This window comes from Vulpes lagopus, chromosome 3 (genome assembly GCF_018345385.1).
Source record: "Vulpes lagopus strain Blue_001 chromosome 3, ASM1834538v1, whole genome shotgun sequence".
NCBI lineage: Eukaryota > Metazoa > Chordata > Mammalia > Carnivora > Canidae > Vulpes > Vulpes lagopus.
This window is the reverse complement of record NC_054826.1, coordinates 3,407,796-3,433,038: the sequence shown is the minus strand read 5'-3', so window position 1 is coordinate 3,433,038 and position 25,243 is coordinate 3,407,796. Positions and strand designations below refer to the sequence as shown.

At 35.4% G+C, this 25,243-nt stretch overlaps 1 protein-coding gene across 2 annotated transcripts in view; it reads left to right on the top strand.

Annotated features, from left to right (window-relative positions):
* Positions 1 to 17,028, top strand: part of CDH18 (cadherin 18) — a 947,353-nt gene extending 930,325 nt beyond the window's left edge. For both annotated transcript variants that reach the window (XM_041746928.1, XM_041746929.1), the window contains 2 exons: positions 7,765 to 8,016; positions 15,046 to 17,028. In XM_041746928.1, coding sequence (XP_041602862.1) covers positions 7,765 to 8,016; positions 15,046 to 15,536 — 743 coding nt within the window. In that variant the 3' untranslated portion in view covers positions 15,537 to 17,028. The remainder of the gene's footprint in view (positions 1 to 7,764; positions 8,017 to 15,045) is intronic.
* Positions 17,029 to 25,243: the final 8,215 nt, after the last annotated feature.

Genomic DNA, 25,243 nt, shown 5'->3' with positions numbered 1-25,243 from the left:
AGGGGAAGAGATCATTTATAACTATCTGTATACTTGTATTTCTGTTTGTTTGCAGGGCTCTAAATCACACTTAATATGCCTTTCAAATTTGAAAATCCTTATAATGTTGTCGATAATTTGCTTTCAAACATCTACTCGTGTCTGTCTCTCAGATTTCTTCTTTAGATACACATCTCATTATGTTATTCTATATGTTGGCAAATTGAACACCAATAAAAAATAAATTTAAAAAAATATATGCATTTCCCACTTTTGCAGATAATCCCGTTCTTTAAAAATGAATGTGTCCGAATACCACATTTTTAAATGCAGGAACTTCACTGAAAATTATCATTTTAATCAGTTAAACAAAAGAATCTGTAGACTATCCTATTCACCTTGTTGCAGCTTATTGAAGATTTTGTTTTTTCTTTATTATATTTATAAATATAATATATTTATATATTTAATTTACTACCTCATACTATTTCTTTGTAATATTCATTCATGCTTCTAAAAATGAAGGTCATATTATTTGTAAGTGGTTTTATGATTTTTAGCAAAATACTTAAAAGGCAATGCTGGAAAATACTGTTTTTCCTTGTGGCTATTTGCGTTTGGTGAAAGGACATCTAAGTTTACAGTGAGTTTAAGATAAGGAGTATTTTTAAATTTGACTGTGTGTTTAAAAGTCGTTAAAAAGGTGTCTTTGGGGAGACTTTTCTTTCAGGTATCATATCCATTGGTAGTGAAATTCAGTTACTTAGTTGATGATCTCGAAACCACTAGAGATTGTCTGTATATTTTGTAGTTCTTTGGCATTATCAGATTTGTAGTAGTCAATATTCCCAGAGTTTATTTTTGTCCTTCAAATGAGAACTCACAGCTGGTGTGGTAATGCGCTTAATTTCTCTACAGAGTATAACCATTTAGAATTCTGTTTTTATCCACAGGGCTTCAAGAGACCATTTAGCAGTTTCTCCCATTCCTAAATAAAATAACACACACACACAGTCTGAACTGAGACTATAGTCACAAATGACCCCTCAAAGGGGCTCAGTCAATTAAGTAGCTGCCTTGGGCTCAGGTCATGATCTCTGGGTCCTGGGATTGAGTCCCATGAGCACCACGAGTTTCTCCCTCTCGCTCTCCGCCTCCCCTCGCACCCACATGCTCTCTGTCTCGAATGAATAAATAAGATCTTTAAAATATAATAAAAACCAAAGCAAAAGAAACAAACAAAAAATCAGGTGACTCCTCAACATCCTTTCCTGGATGTGGGAGCAGCTGTGCCCTGCTCGGTCACTCCCTGCAGTCTGGTGAGGCTGAGACTCGCTGTTTGGTTCTCCTTGGCATCTCTTTTCCCTCCCAGTCAAATCTCTGTCCTCCTTCCTAACATGTGGGCTGTCACACCTGATAGACTCACACTGCCCTTTAGGAGAAGAGCGAGACTCAAAACATGACTAGTGAGAAGGCAAATATTTCACCTACCATCTTGACCCTAAAATGGGGACGTGTGACTTGCAAGTGTAGTGACTTGGTTTAGTGGCCCTTTTGCTCTAGATAAGAAAATATTCTTTTGTTTTCTTCATATCTCTGTTGATTTTTTTTTTCTTTTTTACTCCTATATATTTTTCCTGATGTATCTGTGGACCTCATGGCCTCTTCCTTTTCTGTACTCCTACTCACGGTGACAACAAAAGGTCAGCTCACTCATATTCCCTAAGCAGAAACATAAAAGCAGAAAGAATAAAAATATGACTAATTGTACCAACCCCATGTGTTTTTACTTTGGTTTCTGTTTGTGAAAATGTGAATTATTCTCTGCCTTAATGTTTCAAAGGACGTAATGACTCCAATAGGAGTCACATACTCCACCCTCTGCCCTCAGATGGGAAATGTTAAGCAACTTCATAAATAGGATTAGGTGTTCACTTTTTAAAGTCAAGGATTTATCCTTACAATTTCCTTCAGCATCTATAAATTTAGTGATTCCAAATATATCTTCTACTTTGAGTCATCCATTCCCTACTAAAAATGGTATTATTTGTAAAAGGCATGTGATAAATAATGGATAGAGGGTTTCTCTTATAGGTCACACAGTATTTAAAAAAAATTGTAAATTTACTCTTATCCCTACCTCTACATTATTATTTTGAATTTTAGGTTGGATTTCTATTTTGAAAGCTCCTTTTTTTTTTTTATCACCTCCGCTGTTATTAGCACTTATGCAAATTCATATGTGTTATTCATGAGCAGATTTGCTGATATTCTTCAAGATTCATATTTTTGCCTGAGATGTATTTATATTCATTTTTAAGTCTCTGATACATAGTCTTGTATATTCAGAGAGACATAATTAATGGCAAAGAGGAATTGAGCAGTTTCAAACGTGCTTTCAAAATGTTGATAATAGATGGTAGCTTCTTTTTGGGAAAGATGCTTTCCTACTGTGAGTGGAAGATGAGGACTCAAAAGAAAATGGCAAAAGAAATTCAGAATAGCTACTGCCTGGCATCTGATAAAGAATGGATATTAATAGATTGATTACTCATCTCCTTTGAGAGCACAGTCTAAGTTTCTCTACATATTTGGTGGAGCCAATTGAGGTGGTTATAACTATTTTACACATATATATGTCTATTTAGCTTTTTTTTTAATGAATCTGAAAGCAGAAACCTTAAACATTGGTTGGTTGTGTTTATCTGGGATTTAAAGATTATCAAGATGGAGTGTGGCAGATGGTCAAAGGGATGACATTCCAGGGTGCAAACTCAGAACATAATGACATGTTGGATCATTCATTTGTAATTTGGCAGAAATGCAAGCGAGGCCAGGAGGCTGTTTATAAACTTAAATAAACAGAATCAGAGTCTGAAAATTGATATTAGGACATTTCGAAGATAAAAGAAGGGGAAGTCAAGAAGCAAGAGAGAAGGAATGAACGGTTAGTAGAGAGCATGAGGAGATAATGCCGCTCAGGTGTTACAGGTTATAAAGGTTCATTTTCACTTTAATATTTTAATACATGTCAACATAATAAGAAAAAGTGTAACAGAAGACAAGTTCCTGCTGAGCATAGTTCAAATCATTATTTATCAGGTGCCTATTATGTGAGAGGAGCTTTACAGGGGAGCAAAAGAGCATTGTTTCATGCATGGGCTCCAATAATAGTTAAATTATGAGTAGATCTTATTGCTGCTGGAAGAGCAGAAAATAAATGAAAACAATATGAACCCATGCATATTTATCTGTCTGGTGAAATTAAGTTTCTCTTTCCAGGCTTTCTCTTCAGAAAAATTAAAAAAAAAAAAAAGTTTAGTTCAATTAGAAATCCTCATCTGGGGATCTCAAATACTTGTGGTGTTGTGATGGATTTGGAAATATTATTTTAATAGTCTGTTGGCCATGCTGGAGATAAAGCATATCTTTATACCTACATCATCAAACAAAGAACCCTATGAAATGTCAGGGAGTGTTTAGGTGTCTAATGATTTAGGAGTTTTGAAAAACACAGTTTTAATGTTTACCAAGGTACAGGCAATTTTGGACTTTAATATAGGATTTGTTTCTGCCCCAGGGAGTATTTTAAAAGCATCCCTTATTTTAACCTAAATTGTATACAAGGATACAAGTAGCACAGAGATTAGAATCTTTCAAGGTCTCTCAAAATATTAAGCAAAAAAGAGTACACCACATATTTTTTTTTAAAGAGTACACCTGTGGGGTTCAGTCGATTAAGTGTGACTCTCAATTTTGGCTCAGGTCATGATCTCAAGCCCTGGATCAGGCCCCAAAAGCAATGCAGAGTCCCCCTCCCTCTGCCCCTTTCTGGGCTGTCTCTCTAAATAAATAAATAATGCATTAGAAAATATATTTGTTTTAGAAAATATTAAAATAATAAGACACGTACTGTAGTTTCATAACTAGTGTGCAACTCTCATTGGACTATCATATTCTATAGCCTTCTGTCCCTGTAGAAGCGTGGAGGTCACAAGTGCACCTATCTCTTCAACAATATCTTTTACTGTAAATAGTTTTATGAATTATTAATCAGCTATAAATCCTTAGAGTTTTCACAGCTCCAAAATGAATTTATTCATATTATAATTGCTTTTCAAAGGACTCCAAATCTCACTTCTTTCACTATTTTAAACGTGTCCACATGAGTCAGAACTTACATATCTGCACAGCAGTCTCCTTACCTCCTCCTGTATGTGCTCATACCTTTTAAGAAAAAGAAAAAGAACACTTTGCCATCTGTTTTGAAAGATTAAACTATATTCAAGGCTATTTCCAAATTATGCTGAAGACATGGTTGCTGGAAATATTACGAATATATTGATTATATTGATTATATTCAGAAAGTTAAGAATTACTAAGAGGGTTTCCCAATTTTTCTGGCCATTTTCTGAGACCCTTTGGTTCCCTGAATCCATATGGGACATGTAGAATTTTCACACTGTTGCTTCAAAGACTATTCATGTGACATATTTTTCTAAAGTTTTTCTCACCCCTAAGTCTTCTAAAACACCCCATTGGGGTAAAATAGCACTTTCAAGGTACTAGACCCAAAAGTATGCACAGTATTCAAGTGCAGTCTTCTCAATAAAGAGGTTCATAGACACTCCATACCTCTATTGAATGATTCCAAGACTCTTTTACATTTTGTTGTTGTTGCTGTTGTTGTTTTGTTTTGTTTTATTTTTACCTACATATGACCTTATTCCTGCATTCAGAGATACTTATTGCAAAATAATCGCTGTTACTCAAGATCTCTCTTAGATGATATTTTTATCATCCCATATGCATCTGTGCTTCACATCATTTTAGTTTAAGGTCTTTGTGCTAACCGCTCAATATCTTTTTGAATCCTAACAAAATATACTTGCTTGGCTTCCAAGAGTTCTATGAGTTTCTGTCTCCATCCAAACTATTGAGAATTGGAATTAAGAACCAAACCTGAGTACACATTATTAGAGACTATCCTTTATTTGGTGTTGGTGATTTAGCACTTTTCATTCACAGATATTCCATCCTACAACAGCTGCCCTTTATTCAGCTCATATTAATTTTTTATCCACTTGGAAGTCAAGATTTTTTTATAATACTTGGTTTATACTTTTTTAATTATACTTCAAGTTTAGAGATTTGTTGTTTCTCTTGACACCCAATTTTGTAGTTTCAACAAGACAAATTCTGTTCTCTTTTATAAGTAAATTTGTATGTGCAGACATACACATATATATGTATATGTATGTATATAAATATATCTTCTTGCCTCTTTCATTTTAATTCAAAGTTTTCTTGTTCAAGTTCAGTGAGCATTCAGTCAAGTACATTTTTTGCAGTTCCGGTTAGGTACACAATATCCCTTTTCAGGAACTCATTATTCTGCTCTGCTAAATCTTTCTAGGTAGGAAGCTCTTTACTTTTTGAATCTTCTTTTCAAAAGTCAAAACTTCAACTGGAAAGAAAAAGAAAGAATATTTTTATGTTTCTGTGTCTGAGAGCTTCCTATTTAAGAACTTACGGTGTACTAGAAACATTTTCTGGCTTTCTCCTTGTTTCTGATTATGTTTCTGATTGCATTTCCAATAATAATTCTGAAAGAGAGTATGCCTCCACATTAAGAATGCAAAGTGTACATGAGGTCAGAACCACAAAAGGGAGTCCACACCTACCATTGCATGTTATGTCACTCTACAAATTATTAATCACATTTATCAAAATCAAGGACAAGTGTCTTATGTCTCTTCTTCAAAGCCCAGCAGTGAGATTCTCAAACGTGTTTGGCCTGTGAACACTTAGGTCATACCTTTTCCTGAGACTAGAGAGTTGAGCATGTAGGCAAGTTTACATTAATCATGATGTGACAACTTAGAGCCAAGAGATGTACTTCCTCAAAGTGCAGGTTTCTGGGAGAGTGCTTGTGACTGTTGTAGGTTTACAAACACATAATGGAATTTCTGCTCTTTTTCTTTCTCTATTCTCAACTTTCTTCAGAATAGAGAATTAAAAAAAAAAAGAATAGACAATTGATACATTTTTTTTTTCTTTTCTACCAGGTAAGAAAACCTTTTGTAATCTCTCTTTAGGTTATTTATGCTCTGTAACAACCCTTCAATTATATGTATAGGAGGACCTATATAAACCTATGTGTATGTGTGCATATGATTATAAATACATATATGCAATCCATGTGTTTTATTACCTTATTACATTGACTATTTGAAAATTTTATTACCTTTCTGTTGCATTAATTTGGCAATGTAAAATCAAGAAAGCATAGCTGTAGAGTATTGTATCATGGGTATCTTAAACATACTCATATGTAATAGAATTCCAATTTTCAGAAGAAAAATATTGATGTGGTAAAAGAATTCCTAAATGTAATTGTTTGATGAATCACTTTTTAGTGAAAAGTAATTAACTCATAGGTGTAGGTGCAGGTTAAGCTCTGGAAGCAGACTCTGAACTGGAGTTTAGAGGGCAGGTTGTTTACTGAAGAGTGTGCTTGGGACCAACACCTGCGGGGCAGTGGGAGGAAGAAGGTTGAGCAGTGAGAAATTGAGCTGTTATGCAAATGTCATGCCTCACGGCTGACCCAGTAGTAAAGCTCTGGAATTAAACCTCCCATTCACTGTGTCTACATTCAGGAGAAATGGCTCCACCTTTATAACCTTGGAGCAATGAGTCATTGATGATGTGCTGCTCCAGAAAGATGCAACACAGGGCCAGGTGATAATCTATAGCGAGGGCAACTAGTTATTCCATGCAGGGAATCTGCATAGCACATCTAAGTGTGAACCAGCAGGGTCTTTTGACCAATATACTTGCTGGGAATGAGGAATAATGATGCTAAGATAACCATATACTGTGTGTACTTGAAAACATTAGTATAATTGGAGATGAATAGGTAAAAAGGCCGCACGACACTGTAGTTTTGAGCAGGGTTTTAGAATGGATTGAGGTTGTATATTATTCACTAGCTCTGTGACTTTGGGCAACTTATACTCTGGGTCTCAGGTTATTTTTTAATTATTATTTATAGTAAAAATGATTTTTCCTAAAAAAATAGAAATTTAATGTATTTGCCCTTATATGGTTGTGTGGTTGGATCGAAATCTGTAGCCCACACATTGATCATGCAGGCAATTAATGTAGTATACGGCATTTTAAAAGTACATAAAGAATAGAATTAACTATTTTTTTCATCATTAACTTTTCATGGTGTGCCTACTATAACAAGAACACTTCAAATCACAACGAAGTCTGAAAAAAATTATCAGTTGATCTGGTTTCTCCATAAATTTGTCATCTCTACCAGTGGCCCTTGAGCTTTTTTGTACATTAACGTCACTTGAATAATTTGCTAATAATACAGATGTCTGTTCCTATTGCTTACCTTGAGGCACCAGGTTTGGGGTGGGGACCCCTATAAAGTTTGGGACCTATTCATTGGCTTGAAGCCATCTGTATTCTTTTAAATCTTTTCACGATTACGTCCAGGTCCCAAGTGTTGACTGCTTCTTCGCTCTTCTGTTTTCCACTCTCCCCCTTCTCTTCTAGTTTGGGCTCAATTAATTTTTCCAAGTCAGTATCTCAATTTTCGGAACATATGTTCGTCACTCTTTAATGATCACCCCTTCATGTTCCTGTGTCCATTTCATAAACTAGAAATTAAAAAAAAATCACACATACCCATTTTATCCATTAAAGGAAATGTGCATCTTGAATGGCGGCCTTACTAAGTACATTTTGTTTTGCTTATGTCTGTCATAGATAACACAGCCAGCATTCTGACAAGGCGGAGGAGATTTAGTCGAACTATTCAGGATGTGTATTATCTCCCCATTATGATCTCTGATGGTGGAATCCCCTCTCTCAGCAGCAGCAGCACCCTCACCGTCAGGGTTTGTGCATGCGAGAGAGATGGGCGTGTGCGGACCTGCCATGCAGAAGCGTTCCTGTCCTCGGCTGGCTTGAGTACAGGGGCCTTAATCGCTATTCTGCTGTGTGTTGTCATTCTCCTAGGTAAGTCGTCCTCACTCCTAATGTCGTATGATGGTGATTCTGAATGCACCCTCCGAGGGCCATCAGTGCAATGGGAAGAGAGAGAGCAAGAAAGTCGTGTTGGCTTAAAAATCAGGCATGCAAAATTTGGACCACAAAACATAGCTGCACAGACTTCCTTTTAAGTAGCTTTCTCAATAGCACAGCTATCTAGAAATAACTTGATTCAACTGAGAGCAAGAGTTGAAACATCAGAAGGAAAGATATGGCTATGAGAGAAATCTTTTGGCAAAAGCTCTGTTTCAGAAAGAATTGATATTCAAAATTCTAAATACCATATTAAAGGGGCTCTTATCATTTATTTCAAAGAACATGAGAGATATCATTCTAAAATAAATCTAAACACCAAATAAAAATTGATTTCTTGCAGAAATTTCTCCTCTTGACAATATTATTTAATCATCAATGCTAGCTGAATTTTAAAGTACTAAATCTAAATTTTGGCCTTAGACATGTTAAATTTTATTGAGTTTCACAAAATGTTTTACTTGAGATTTGCACTATATTTCATTTTAATAAGAAATAAGATACTTTCTCCGATTATTTATTAGCATTTTCATAGTCTAAGTCTCATCATGACCACATTTGAAACTATGACTATAAACTCTTAGAACTACTATTTCGACAAGATCACAAATCCAGATTTTTCTCTAACAAGAGAAGTAGATGTAAGGAATCTTTTCTGTTTCATTGATCAAAGTAGGTACATATTTATTTTCTAGCATGTCCCCTCCCCTCTTCCCTCCTCTTAGCATCCTTCTCTTTTGCTCATTTCTCAGTACTTTTCACACATGGGGGAAAGAGACAAACGAAGCACACAAACAAACAAAAGCTATATGCTTTGTTGAGAAAAACTACTTTGCAAGAAATGTTGCTTGTTTTGTTCCTGAGGTAACAGACAGACAAATCACCGGTACAGAGGAGTGGAGAGCAAGGTAGAATGAGGCTCAGAAGTGGGATGGTTATTTAGGCAGCGGTGAGACAGTTTGGGGCTTCATTGCACATGGTAGATGGTGGGCCTTGATCTAGGATATAAAGAGATACTTAAGGCAAGAAAGTCCCATCATAAGATTTGTATTTTGAAAAAAATATGACTATAAATGAAGCAGAGAACTAGTCTCATGATGGAGAGAGCCCATAAGCCATGCAAGGAGGGCAGCAGTTCAGTTGTCTTGCTCAGCACAGTTTGTACTAGCGTAGTTAGAGCAGAGGTGACGAAGAGTAGATAATATCAAGATGTCTTCAAGGAAATAAAAGTGATCCTGGATAATATGATGCAGATCCCTGGATGAAAGCTTTTTCATCAAAATTTTAACACACTGTTTATAGGAAGTCCCTGAGATTCCATTTGAAAGCTACAACATTGATAATTTCATGTCAGTGAACAAATATCCAGTGTTGATGATGTGCTGTTTCTTTCTTAGAACAAGTTTCCAAGGGCTAAAAATAAAACAGCTGGAAAAAAAAAATCGTGGATAAGTTAGGTATTGTTTGAGTTAGCACAATTTCAAAGAGGATTTTTTTCATCTCTTGCTGAATGTGGGCCCTGATCCTCACTGAGCTGGAGGCACCGTGGTGCCCTTTGTTGAGATCACTACAGCAGGGAAATATGAAGAGAGGGATCATAAAGTAGGCTGAAGTGTGATGAGTTTCAGCTTGGTCACGGTGTCAAGAAGGATGCCAAGCAGGACAGAGCAAAGGGGAAATCAGAGAAGAAGGAGGGTTGAGGAAAGTATAAGGTCATCAAGTCAAAGGAAGAAAAGTACATCAAAGAGGACAGAGCATTCAACAGTGTCAAAGTGCTCTGAGGTTAAATAGATTGTGTGTCTAAATGTACCAGTGTCGCCGGGTCACTCAGGGGTTAAGCATCTACCTTCAGCTCAGGTCGTGATCCCAGGATCCTGGGACTGAGCTCCCCCTTCGGCTCCCTGCTCAGCTGGGAGTCTGCTTCTCCCTCGCTCTCTGCCCCTCCCCCCACTCATGGGTTCTCTCTCTCTCAAATAAATGATCTTTTTAAAAAATTTAAAAAAATAAGTGTACCACTTACATTTAGCAAAGTGGAGCATGGAGGTCCCGTGCCCCACCACTGAAAGTATTTCACTGTGGTAGAGTCATACAGTACATGTGAGGTGAAGGAAACCAGGAAAATTAAATAAAATCTCTAGATTTTACTTATTGATATACTGATTGTTTACAACTGTTATTTGCTTAAGACATTTATGAATTATGTCTTTTTGTGTTTGAAAATGAAAACAAAAAACTCACAGACGGAACAAAAATGCTAAATAAAACAAGTACAAACATTGATCCCTCCAGGGTTCCTAACCTAAACTGCAAAGAATAGATCCCTGTGACATTGTATAAGTTCTTCCAAAATCCTGACTTTGAAAGATAGTTTATTTGGAGGAGTCACTCATCTCTGGCTTTTGTTTTCATCTATCACCATAAAACCATTATTGTATATTAAGGTAAAGGCTTAAAAAGTCAATTGAAAAATGTTAAGATACAGGTACATTTAAGGTATATCATGCCAAATCACATTTTATTATTTCATGAAATAATACTTCCCTTTAATTGATTTTATCAAAATGTCATTTCTCCTTTAGGGTAAATGAGGGAGCACTCTAAATTTTATCCTCTCCCTTAGATAATGAAGCAAAGGTGCTATTTAATATGTTTACTCCTTCAATTTTTATTGAAATTCAAATACGTTTTTACAGATTTATCCAAAGGCTGCAGAATCATTCCATAAGTTTGGGTTTAAACAATCATTCTTTATAATGTAATTTTTATTTATTGTGTCATTTTAAGAATTTTTATTGTTTTATTGTTATTCAGAATTTATTGTTATACCTAACCGGCAGATTCAGAATATAGTCATGTGTGGTTTTTTTTTTTAATTTTTTTTTTTTTTACTTATTTATGATAGTCAAACACAGAGAGAGAGAGAGGCAGAGACACACACAGGCAGAGGGAGAAGCAGGCTCCATGCACCGGGAGCCCGACATGGGATTCGATCCCGGGTCTCCAGGATTGCACCCTGGGCCAAAGGCAGGCGCCAAACTGCTGCGCCACCCAGGGATCCTGTCATATGTGATTTTTAAGATAGTATATTAATGTGCAAGCTCATAATTTTCAAGGAAAATAACACCAGAGGTAGCAAAACTTTATTTTAGAAACTTTTCATAATTCTGAAGTAACATTAAAAACCAACGGCTAAAGAAATTGTGAAAGCAATACTTTAATATTGAAAAATGTTCTAATTATCAGTTGTTTGTGGAAATGACTTGTATAAACCCAGCCCTACTTTTACGGCTAATTAACTATATGATCTCAGGCCACTTGCACAGTCCCTTGTTTCTAATTACAAATCTATAAATAAAGTATCAACTAGAGAAGAAACAATCATGTTTAGCACAATAAACCATTGAGTCAGGCTCTGACTCAGACCTGTCCCCTGTGCTTCAGTCCACACATCACATATAAACAGGTGACTTGGATGGGTCCACCACCTGGATTGCTCCTGCTCTTGCATATCATTCCTGATAAATGATGATTGGGGTGGATTTGATGTGAGGATAGTGAAGGACTAGGAGCAAAGGTGGAATCGATGAGGAGATGAGTACCAACCTGTTTGTCAGCTGAGCTACCTGATGGGGCATCCTTTGGTTTGAAAAAATACATTTCAACAAGAAGTGCCATTAACTGGTAGAAACAAAAGCACTACAGGAGCTAAAAAAAAGTAATCTCCCTGACGGGGCCACCTCATTTCTGCCAAACTTAGTACCAACTAAGATTGTGTGATATTAAAAAGAATAAAGTGATAAAAAAAGAATAAAGTGATATTTTTCAATAAAAGTATATCTGCTATGAAAAGTATTTTGGGGAAATATGTTGAGAGTCAGTATATGATGTATTTGAATGCAAACTATATGACGGTTCAAGTTCTGAAAACTCAAAACCCCTTAGAGCTCCAAGTGCTTTGGAATTGTGGATGGATAAATGAATAAATGAATGAGTGAATGATATGAAAAAGGAAACATAAAAATGTTTCCCCAAATTTGAATTCTTTCATGAAGAAAATAAATGGGTAGCACTCAATAAATTCATTTTAAGTTTCTTAAATAAAACGAATAAAATGGATTTAAAATCCTAACCAAACTCAAAGAGAAGAGAGAGAAATATACTAACCAAGAATAAAATAGTCATTAGAATAAAATCCTCCCCAATTGTTACAGTTTAATATTTGAATCCAGATTATATAAAATTTCAAAATACTGAAAATCTTGTATAATTTTGAACAAAGGGATAAGCACCATATCTCATTTACTTTGCAATGCCACTACTCTGTCAAATTACCTCTTCCCAGGTGACCCACTTTAAGAACACGTACCTTGTTTCACGTGTATGGGTTGGTAGACTGGGGTGGGGGAAGGGGAGTCATTTGAATATATTCATTTGGCTGCTATTTTTTTAAAAAAATTTAATTCTAAAATCTATGTGTGTAATTATCTTCATTCTCTAAAATATATTTGATTTGGGGATTTTTTTGGCAAACATTTAGCTTGGTTTTCAAACATTAAAAATGTTATCAAGCAAAATTAGACGTTTGGTACTATTAATGACCATAAGCTGACTTAAAACTATATATTTTTTTTAATTTAAAACTATATTTAAATATTATTTTCCTAGTGTGGCTATGCCACATCCTCGCTTTTACAGAGATTATTCTTTTGTTATAATGCATAAGAATTGTTTACCGAGTATCTACCGTGTGCCATCTGCTCCAGAAACATCTATTGAACAAACATGAATGTAAAGTAATTCACTGGAAACGCACCTTATTATCTGTGTTACCACATTCTTCTGAGTTTTTTTTTTTAATTACCTTTGACTAGAGGGACCATATGTTCATATTTGCCCTGATATTCTGCAGTAATTGTAAATAAAATCCCCTTTCACTCTTAAAAGTTTCTCAGATTATATGGTTAATTATATGTTGATTCTTATATTAAATAGATATAGAATAAATCTAGAAATCATTGGTCACTAGCAAATGACTCTCTATGCCTAGGCAAGAGAGAGATGTAAAACCTCAAGGTTTAAGCTTTATTAGTATCTATATTTTGAATTGAAATACATCAGGATTTTTTTTTAATTTGGAAAAATAAGCAAATATAAGCTATCTTAATAGTAAAACCCAGCTTTATCCCCTATATTTCATTAGACAAATATAGCACTGATATTGGTGAAGGACGCAAATCACCTCCTTATTCTAATAGTATTGAACACATTCTCCCTATTAGTCATGCACAGAAATTCCCTTGAGATCAACAACCAGCCATTTTAACATGAAAAATGACTTGATTTATTGGCCAAAGTAAGACATTTTATCAGTAAGTATATTATCAGTAAGGTTGCCAGACAAAATACAGTATACAGAAATAAATAGATAAGATACAATATAGAAATATGAAATTCAGGTAAACATACATGTCTATAGGTATATATCTGTGTGTATATAGGGCATAAGTATGCCACATGCTATCTGTATAAAATCTGTTTCTAGGGCAGCCCGGGTGGCTCAGCGGTTTAGTGCCACCTTCACCCAGGGCATGATCCTGGAGACCCGAGATCGAGTCCCATGTCGGGCTCCCTGCTTGGAGCCTGCTTCTCCCTCTGCCTGTGTCTCTGCCCCTCTCTCTCTCTCTCTGTCTCTCATGAATAAATTAATAAAAAATCTTTAAAAAAATCTGTTTCTATATATGTATATTTATGTATGTTATACATATGTATACTTTATATGCACACCTTATATAGATGCCATTTGAATGTACTTCTTTGATTATATTATAAAGAATGTTTAAAATAGCAATGCACCTGAGAACTGCTGTCATAAAACCTGGAATATCAGCCGACCAAGAACATTCTGTAGAGCTGAAGTAAAGGATATTGGGTCTAATAGCACAAAGTAGAAGTGATGTAATTCTTTCTATTTAGTAATGGCTTAGTATCATCAAATAGAAAGATTTGAAAATACTGAGAAACAGACAAACCAAAGTGCCCAAGATCCATTAACATCATTTCATCTAATGGTTGTGACATTACCGGTAATAATCCACATGCCCAACTCAGTTCCTTGTTCCACATTTTTTAAATAACAAAATGGAATATGATAATGGAGCTAGGTCACCTCTGGTTTGAGAAGTCAGAGATGACAGTCTAAGGTCTTCCATCTGCCAATTGTGTGATCTTAGACTTGGATCTTAGTTATTCATCTAACCTCCTCTGAGCCTCAGTTTCCTTGGGAAAACCCTGTACATTGTTGTGAGGATTAAATCAGGAATTTATGTAATTGGTAGCCTAAAAAATTCCTATGGAACATAGGTACAAAAAAAATAACATCTTGTGCAGCGTGATAGTTATATGCAATTATTAATGCCTGCTAATATTATTCTAAATGATAATGGGCGCAAGAGACCAACCGTGCAAAATACTCCTGCTTTGTTTTCCTACAAAGCATCAAAAGTCAAGTGTTTAAGGGAGGGGCTCCTCCTTCCTATTTCACAGAAACTTAAAATACCCGCCCCCTAGTGTGTCCATCTAGGATCCACACAGAGAACAACACACCATTATTCTTCCAGACCAAATTGGCTACTGAGGTCCCATCATTGCTTCCTTTGGTGTGAGGACTGGATGACAGACCTCGGTGAGCCAGGAATCCTGAGTGCATGAGCCTGACCAATGAGAATATTCTGTTTTTCTAGAGAAGATCAGTGATTCCCAAGGCCTTGTAGAGGTCACCCTTTTTTCACATTCTTTGAGATTAAAAATAGTAATAAAGATAACAATCCTCCAGTTATCCAGAGGGTGCAGAGCTCAGGCTTGAGTGAGGATGTGAGGCCCAGTGGAACCTAGCGGCTGATGTCAAGTCTCCAAGAACCTCCTTCCTTGTTTCTAACTCTCCATCCTCTTTCCATTTCCCTTCAGCGATTGTCGTGCTTTTTATCACCCTGAGACGCAGCAAAAAAGAGCCCCTGATCATTTCTGAAGAGGATGTGCGGGAGAATGTGGTCACCTACGATGACGAGGGGGGTGGCGAGGAGGACACCGAGGCCTTCGACATCACGGCCTTGAGGAATCCGTCTGCAGCTGAGGAGCTCAAGTATAGGAGAGATATCAGACCCGAGGTGAAACTCACCCCCAGACACCAGACACTGTCCACCCTGGAAAGTATAGATGTCCAGGAATTTATTAAGCAGAAACTGGTGGAAGCTGACCTGGACCCCAGCGTCCCCCCTTATGACTCTCTTCAGACTTATGCCTATGAGGGCCAGAGATCTGAGGCCGGGTCCATCAGCTCGCTGGACTCGGCCACCACGCAATCAGACCAGGATTATCACTACCTTGGAGACTGGGGACCTGAATTTAAAAAGTTAGCTGAACTCTATGGAGAAATAGAATCCGAAAGAACAACTTAGGGGGTTAGTTCATGCGACCTTCTAGAATTGGCTTCCTGAGCAAGTGGAGCTCTGGAAACCTCAGCAATGGCAAGGAAGGAGCGTGGACACACAGTGCTTGGAACTGAGCAAGCTGTACACAGCTACTGTGGAAACAAGTGCCCTTTTCATGATGGAAACTGGGTGATTTAATGGGAAGACAGTCAAATTAAAAAAAAAAAAAAGAAAAAGAAAAATACAGAGAAAAAGCTATTGTTCCTTGTGTATATTTTCAGTTGCTCAATAAAGTCTGTGGTACTGTTCAATTAAGAATACCTGAATTAAGCCAAACGATGATACGTGTTTCAATAGTTTGTGATTTCTTTTCCAAAGCAAAGCCAAACCGAAAGATTCGAAATTGCTTACGACTAGGGGCAGTACACTGCGACAGGAAACTTGTGCGGGTGATTGGGACCTCTTTTTTCCACTTCTTGGTGTGGACCCTTAAGACCCACAGTCTGTTATCGTGACAGATCTTATTAGCGTTGTCTTGTGTTCAAATGACATGGGGTATCTCCAGGATACCGGGTCAGGTCATCATGGACTTGTACGTATCATTTTCCTTTGCCCTCCCCACTTCTTTTCTCCATACAAAACTGATGGAGCATGGGGATTTGCTGCTTGCACTATAATGTATGCAATTTCTGTGCACCACGTGTGCACTGCTCTGAAGCACGGAGACTACCATCTCTGTCCTGCCTGCCCTCCTTTATTTTAACAAAAGAAACCTCCCCCCGCTCCAGCCCCAACCCTTTTTTAATGGATAGAATGAATGGTTTAAGTAAGATATACTCAGATAATCAGATATGTCAGGGAAAGATTTAATTTTAAAAAAAAATAGTCACAAACCTTACACTGTATAAAATGTGGGACTACTCAATGATCTGTTCCATTCCATTCATGGTGGTCCATGGACATCAGCAGTTTTCATCATCCCAGGACCTAAGATGAGTTTTCGGAGGTTTTGCTGGTTGGTTTATACCTCGGTCTAACTTGCTTGTTTATAAAATACAAGTAGTCTTCGAAAGTATGTACCTCACGTGAGAACAACATCATCTGAGAAGATTAGACTCCAGTTTACATAAATCTTGTAGACTTTGGATTGTTTTACCTTTAGTCCTTACCCAGGTTCAGGTGGTCCCTATCTCACTGACTGCTTGGCCCTTATCTGTTTGGGATCTGTAGGAAAATGTATAAAACAGAAGCCAAAAACAAAAACAGAAAAAAGAAAATAGAGATTCACATTTAGTATCCTCGGAAATGTGCCTGAAACTCTCTGAGCTTCCGGGCCCCAAATCACAAAATAGAGATGGTGAGACTTCCCGCCCATCTCATAGGGTTGTGTGAGGATCAAGAAACATCTGTAAAAATGCTTTGCCAACTGCAAAGTGCTCTGTTATGTAAAGGCTTGCAGACACTATCTAATTTTCTAATTCTGTTAGCTTACAAATAATATAGTTACATACATTTTGAATAAAACATATTATCATGAGAGAATTTCATAAAATCTTCAACAGTGTAGCAACTGCTAACTAAACATAATACACAAGTTTAATTACTTTGATATTTTCCCAAATAAACCAAGTTTCTTCAAATTTCTTGGATTTTTTCCCCTAAAATGTTTAGATAACATTTCACTGTTACCGCTATTAGTCTTAAAACAAGTATAATGGTCCTATTCTCCAAAAATTACCATATTTATGTATTTCAGATAGATTGGAATTTTGAAACCCATTAATGAAGAATCATCTCAAGGAGGAACGTTTCCTTTGTTCTTCGAATTTATCATAATCAAGAGTCCTCAAAAATTACATTGCATTTTTCTGTCTGATTCTACCTATGTGCAAAATTTGAAATTTTGCCTTTGTTTGCAACTGCCCTGTGCTATCATGTTTCAGTTTTGAGGTATGGCAAGTAAGGAAGCTTAACTTGAATAATTCTCAATGTGTGTTCTAAGCCTGAGGAATAAAATTTAATTTACGTTTTTTACAACATTTTAGCTTTCCTGATGCTGCTTTATCATTTTTTAAATCATAATGGTGTGCATTGCCGTATAAAGCTGTATCAGAAGAAACACTCAGGGGCCCTGGGGAATAACCCCTGGAGACACATACTCTGATTATACTAATATTGGACCACATTCACCCTGAAAGAAAGGTACTTTAAGCCTTTGGAGAACCAACACGGGTTCTGGTGTTACGACTCTCCTATACAAAGAAGAATGGGAAGGTCAGGTTTGGGAACTCCATGACATCAGCCTTTGGATTTAGATTTTCAATAAACTATTCACAGCCTTTATTTTATTTTGCTTTGTTCTGTTTTGTTTGGTTTGTGTTCTTAATATTCACCTGCTAACTTTACAGATGAGGATTTGAAAGCTAAAAATGTATGTGTACATTTAACCATTGACATAAAAGCCAAAGTCCTCTGCATGGTTTTGAGTACCAAAATATTTCCCTGATTTTGTGACAAAAGCACCTCAGATCCATCTAATTTTAATGACATATTATGATGATAATGGATTGCTTTTAAACCCCTAATGTTAAATATAATATGGAGGCAAAATGGAGCTTCTGTAGTCCTGAAATATTATGTTTCTGTGTTGATTTATCCTAGAATTTTGTTAATGGAAGCTTTCCAAGTGTTATATTTTATATGAACTCTGAAATGAGGCAATTATATCATTATTATAAATATGGATTAAATCTCTCTCTTTTTTTTAATTCTGCTGCTTTGAGTCAAGAAAAAAAAATGATTTATAAATGTTCCGAAATAGACTTGAGTCATCTTAACACTTAATATCTTGCTTTAAAAACTCCAGTTTGTCAGTGTCAGAAGAAAATTCTCAGACTTTAGTGGGCAAACAGTTTGCTTATCAACTCTGAGTATTCAGTAGCCACAGATAATTAGCTGTGGAATCATGTGATTCCATATAGAATCAGCTATGGAAATCACTCATGTCTCAAACAGCACATTTTTGTAAGCCTTAGCTGATGTTTATAGATCTAAATAAAATATAACCCTGAAATCAACTTACTTATTTCTAATAAAATAATTTCCTACAGACAGACCCTATACAAAATGGTGGCTACTAATTAGAGGAAATATGAAAAATTATGATAATTTTTTATCCAATGTTTTTTTTATGAGAATTTATAAATTCCAAGAATTCTTTGTGAAAACACTGGGAAATTAGTAGATCTTGCAGGAATCATTCAAGATGTATCATCAGAAAATCTTTCTATGACCAATATGTACAAACATAGAGTTGAAGTGGACATTGAAGACAAAATCAGGGATCCCTGGGTGGCGCAGAGGTTTGGCGCCTGCCTTTGGCCCAGGGCGCGATCCTGGAGACCCGGGATCGAATCCCACGTCGGGCTCCCGGTGCATGGAGCCTGCTTCTCCCTCTGCCTGTGTCTCTGCCTCTCTGTCTCTCTCTGTGTGACTATCATGAATAAATAAATAAAAAAATCTTGAAGACAAAATCATCCTTAAAATAAAGCTCTTTAGAAAGTTAACTTATGACTTTCCTATAACCTGGTACAAGAAGAATATTCTGAGGGAAATTGCATTCATATAACCACACACATACATAGACACACATAGAAACATTTATGTCTTCTTGAAAATATGGAGAATAAAAGAACATTCAAAACAGTGACTTGGATGTTGATATGATCCAAATATGTGGTGTACACAAAATTTTAATACCCAACATGTGAACAATTCACCTGGAAGTTAAAGAACAGTTTTTAGCCTTTATTTTGTTCTAGCCTCGGGCTAACCATCAGTACTGTCAATGATTAGAGCTAATTTACAAGTGTGCTTACACAAAACAGAAAATGATCAGCTACAAATATAAAATTTGCAAATGAGGATTTAATAGACACTGTGCAGCTATTAAATACTAACAAGTGCTTTGACTTAGATACGTTGTATATCACAGTATAATCAGAGATGTGGGTAGAAGGAGGGAGGTGTATTGAGTCCACCATTTTTAACAATGTAGAAGCTTAAATACACAGTCAGTTTAACTTATTCTTACCGATCTGCACGAGAGATTTGATTTGTCATCCCCATTTTGGTTTAGATGAATATATAAGGAAAACAAACTGAAGTTCAGGTAGACTCATTCATTTCAACATCCATCAAGAAGTGCCAGTAACTGAGTATGGTAAAAGGTATCGTGAAACATCCATATATCCAATACTTTTGGGTAAGTCTTCTTTGCTTTTTAGTACGGACAGTGCTTGATTAGCTATTCCACAAATTAGAAGTCTAAAGCTGATTATTCTGGAAAGAGGAAAGAGTCCCATATTTCAAACTCAAATTGTACTTAGCTTCAAGGTATGATAACATTCAATTAATTCACTTGGCTTTCAATTTGAGAATAGAAGAAATCTCGGAATAGTTCTTGGGAGATATGTGACTCGAATTCAAATGTTCTCTCTCTCTTTTTTATCCTTTAGGATTAAAGGAAAATTAAATATTATCTTAAGGAAACAAACCATTTCAACTTTTCTTTTGTACCTCAGCTGCAGAAGGTAAATCTTTTTGCAATATAAAATTAGAAATCTCATAAACCCTACAGCCAAAGAGTAGCTCCCAACCATTTGAAAGTAAACCTAGCATAGAGCCCACTTTCTTTTTCAAAGATTCCAAATACATCATTTTAAAGTGAAAATATGAATGGGAACAGTCTTACACATGTCAAGAGGTATATTCTTAACTTGATTAGTGTCGATGAAAAATGCAATCCTGTTGTTGTTTTTAAATAAGGAAGAGATTAGACGAAAACAGTACACTCTTGGCAGCATTGCTACAGAAAAAAAAAAGTGCTCTTAGGCAAGTAGGAATGATCACATTTATGCATTTTGCTGAGTCTACAGAAATGAAGGATCTTTGCCTTTCAACATGTGAAGACATCAAACCTAATTTAGTAATGATTCGTTTTTAACATCTTAGGCAAAAGTGGATAAAATAGGCATTTGAGGACTCTCAAAATTATGTCTTGTGAGGAATGTATGTGTCATTTATAGATTAAAGTGGGTTCCCAAATGGCTTAATCTTACTGCCCAGAAATATTAGCTTCAGAAGTAGGAAAATGGACCATAATAGTTAGTGTCACTCGAATAATTTCATCAAGGCAATTTTTCATATGTCAAAGGCATCAAATTCTTCCTCGAAATCATCAACTCTTTTCAACGCACTTTTTCAGATCCTTAGTTTCAAATAGAAATTCACTCTAAAGTGTGTTAATTGAGTAAGCTCTTCTCATCGTGCACTTATGCATAAGATACTCTTCCAGGCACCGAAAGGAACATAAAAAATAAGATAACTTGGTGGTAGATGTTATCATCACTGAAATTAGGGTCTCACTTCAGAGGTAAGGCTTACATATAAAACGCTATAGATGATATAATATGAAGCAAAAAGTGGCAAGTGTTCCAAAACAGGTTTGGATACAATATTAGGAAAGGTGATGGAATCCTAAACCGAGTCAACGCTGTGTCACTACTGTACAACGCTGGAGATGCTCTCCAGGACCGGCAAACAACACAGAGGAGGGGGAAGTAGGAGCAGAGGGGACAGTGTAGACATGTCCAAAGGTAGATTATTCTGTATGGAATAGAGGATTCATGAAGGGGAATAATGATGATGCAAGAGTAAAAAAAAAAAAAATGGATTTGGGTTTCGGGTGATTGAATGAAACTTGTTCTCTAATCGATGTCATTGAGTTTATTTTTCCCCAAAACAGAAGAGCGATGGTGGCCAGACTTCCCTTTTAGGTATCTGAGTCTTTTATTAGTGTCTATCATTTAGTGAAGATATCGTAAAGAAAAGATTCTAGAGTTATGCATACAGAAGAAATATTAGACTACTTTAATCATTTCCAAAGGATAATTACTTATTTTAGGATTATATTTTGAGAAAAAAAAGTCATAGATGATGTAAGTTTCATATTTGATGTTGGAGTTATTTTCAAATTATTCATCATCATAATAATAAATTAAAATGAGAGCAAGAAATATACTTTTGAGAAAAATATTTATTCATATGAATTTATTCTTAACTGCATAAAATGTGTTTATCTTCTATAATCTTTGTTTAAGGTATAAAAATATTTTGAAGTAGAAAAAATATCCAAATACCAAAGACTGAACTGAAGCCTTACTAAGACTATATCAGTTATTTTTAATAATTATTTGTAATACTTAACACAAAAGATGTCACAAATTCTGGAGTTTAATTATATAAAAATTTACCTTTAGATTTATTTTCAAAAAGTGGTTACCATACAACATAAGATTCAATAATTTGTTAATATCACAAGGAGACTTAGCCTGAAATCCCTACTTTTATATCATCTATTTCTCACTTTTTCTTCTTTCACACTTACTTGCCTTTTTAAAAAAATCCTTGAATAGCTATGTTTGAGCAATTTCTATATTTCATGTATTTTTCAGAACAAATTCAAGAAAATGTTTTTCAGAAATAGAAAGTAGTTATCATGTTATTTTCAGGGTTTTGATTTTCAACGCATTTTCTCCCCCTCTGTCACTAATCATGCTCTTCCTCACCAAAAAATAATAAAAGAAAATTGCATTCAGAAAAATACTCTGTGAAAGTCACTTTTTGAGCTTGAGATTTCCTTCCATGATGTGATTTGGCTTTGTAGTTCGTAAAACACTGCGCATTTCTAGGCTCTTGGAATTCATCTACCTTCATTCTTTCAAAGACGGGGCAGGGGAGTTCATTTTTGTTCATGTGAAATCTATTTCAAATATATTTCAAAAACTTTGAACATATGTTCTAAAACATTGAAAGTATAATTTAAATTAAAATAGTGTTTTATTCTTTGCAAAGCATTTTCAATATCATGCTTTAAACACGTAAAGTATAATTATCAAATTCTCAAAAAAAAAAAAAACATAATTCGATTGATACTCTTTCCTCCATTTAAAAGAAAACACAGATAATTGGTTTCCCAGAATAACTAACTTTGAGTAAACCATCCAAATTTCATCATTTCATCACCTATATTTTCTGTTTCCAGTTGCTCACATTTCACACTGATCACAAAATCATATGATAATTAGTCTATCAATAAAATATCATATTAAAAATTACTTTTAATTGTATCTAATAGATTAGGCTGAGGTATGGTGCTTAGCCTTTTCTAAATTTGTATTTCACTAAATTCTCCTCAGAATAGGACTTTTGAGGCATGCAAATGTATACCTCCTTCCCCAGCCTCTTGCCAACCCTTGTCACTTTCTTTCATCAGGCCAGTCCTAAATTAGTCACCTGTCTCACCTGTCTTCAGCTGTCTCAGTTTTGGTTTGAAAAAAAAAAAAAAAAAAAAAACAATGATACAGGAAAGTGAAATTCTTTACCTGGACAAACTGTCTTGAAAAAAACTCATCACCAACTCAACCTTCTTGATTCTTACTCAGTGTCTTGAGTTAAAACGAAACTGGACAATATGAGAGGGAGAAGAAACTGTTAGGTCTAAAAATCTAGGATTCAGAACACATAGAAATTTTGACCTCAAGTTCTTGCATAGGTTTAAATGTCAAGCATCGTTTACATTCTCCTACAATTTAGATTAGAAATAATAATATCATTATATTTATCTTGCAAAACTGTTAGGGATACCAGATAGGATTTTTGTGTATAAAACACAGAAACAAGGAGCACTCAGTCAGTTGAGTGTCCAACTCTCGGTTTCTGCTAAGGTTGGGATCTCATGGGTCATGGGATCAGCTGGAGGTGGCTCCATGCTCAGGTGGGAATCAGCTTGAGATTTTCTCCCTCTCCATCTGTCTTTCCCCCATGTAATCTCAGAGAGAGAGAGAGAGAGAGAGAGAGAGCAGGAGCATGGGTGTGGGAGGAGCAGAGAGACAGGGAGAAGCAGAGAGAGAGGTAGAAGCAGACTCCCTACTGAACAGGGAGCTGGATCCAAAGTTTGATCCCAGGTTCCTGGGATCAGGACCTGAGCTCAAGGCAGGCATTTAACCAAGACTGAGCCACATTTAAAGTTAATTTAAAAAATAAAATAAAATAAAATAAGTAAAAATAAAACTGAAAGGAGTACAATTCTTAGCAAATTAAGTAACATTATTATTATGGTTTATTTTTTGCCCTCTCAGTCTTCCAGTCTCTGGCCTCAGAAAATAATGATTTGGATTATATATTATAAGAATAAAGGCTTTGCATATGTCTTATCACAGGCTAGGAGAGATGCATTCTCCATCTGAGGAGGAAAAAAAAAAAAAAGGAGCCATTCTAATATAAACCCATTGGGTTCTTTTTTTTCACCATGCAGAAGACAAGGAAATTATGATCACTATTGAACTGTATGGATTAGGTTTCCCTTGATACCTTTAGTTCATATAAATCTACATATAAGATTAGACTAATTAAAATTCTGTTATGAATTATACATACTCTTTATTGACTTCTCTGTTTCAGAATATTTTTATAAACACCAATTCCTCTTGTTACATAATTATTAAAAATGTGACAATTAATTCTTGGCATTTTTGGAAAAACAATAAAAATGTTTAGTGCAAGGATATTTGGCAGTTTATAAAAACCTTTAAAATTCAAGGGAAACAAAACTCATTAGCATAGTCATGGAATATGTTTGGCATGATCAAAGAAACACACTTCTATGATGTCTGGGACCTCTTTGAGAATAATTAACAGAGACTCTATCATGTATAATAACACTATATTATTATAGAATAATTAATAAACACCCCAGTCCAGTGTCACCCAATGCTTGTAAATTCTTAAATAGAATAGATATGATGCAGAATATAGAAGCATACCTGGCATCTTCTTTGAATTCTATTTTCCTCTACATTTGACCCACAACCCAGGAAAAACTGATTGCCGATTGCTATTTATATATTATTAAATTGTGATATTGTTGTATCTCCAATAGAGAATAGAGTCTATCCTCCAGTCTATCCTCCAATTTTAATCAAAAAAGAATGCTCCTATTTAAGGAAGCATTAAATAAAATTAAAAATAATTTATTAAAGGCTGCTTTACTGCCAGGCAATAAAAACTTCATATTCTACATATAGGAAGAGAAACATTTGTTTTCGTAAAATATAGCTTCCTTTTGAGGAAGTTAGTAGCAGCACATTTCATTAGCACACAGTAAGTTAAGAATATTAGCACACCTAAAACCAATTTTACCCTATATGTTGGCTAACTAGAATTTAAATAAAACCTTGAAATTAAAAAAAAAAAAAATACTCGTGCAGATCTTACTGGAAACAACAGTATATTTTGAGGAAATTTCAGCTTTCCTCTATATCCCAATGATATCCAGCCCCTCTCTGTTAAATGATGGCCTAATCTTATTATTCACAGAAAGGTAGAAGTCACTAGTTCAGTAAAATAACAGAAGTCCACAGCTTTCTCTTTCTCTTTCCCAAATCTTATTTTGTTTCAACAGACAAATTTGACATCTAGGACATTTCATACCGACTCTCTCTGAAGTCTTCTTCGATTGTGACTTATTTTTCTTTCAATTAAACAATCGTTCTCTCAAATTTCCATTCCTGTCTTTACTCCAAGAAAATTATTCAGGAAATTAAAGAAAAAAGCAAATGAAAAAAATCAAAATGTTGGTGAATTAATATAGTTTCCTGAGAATGTTAAACCCT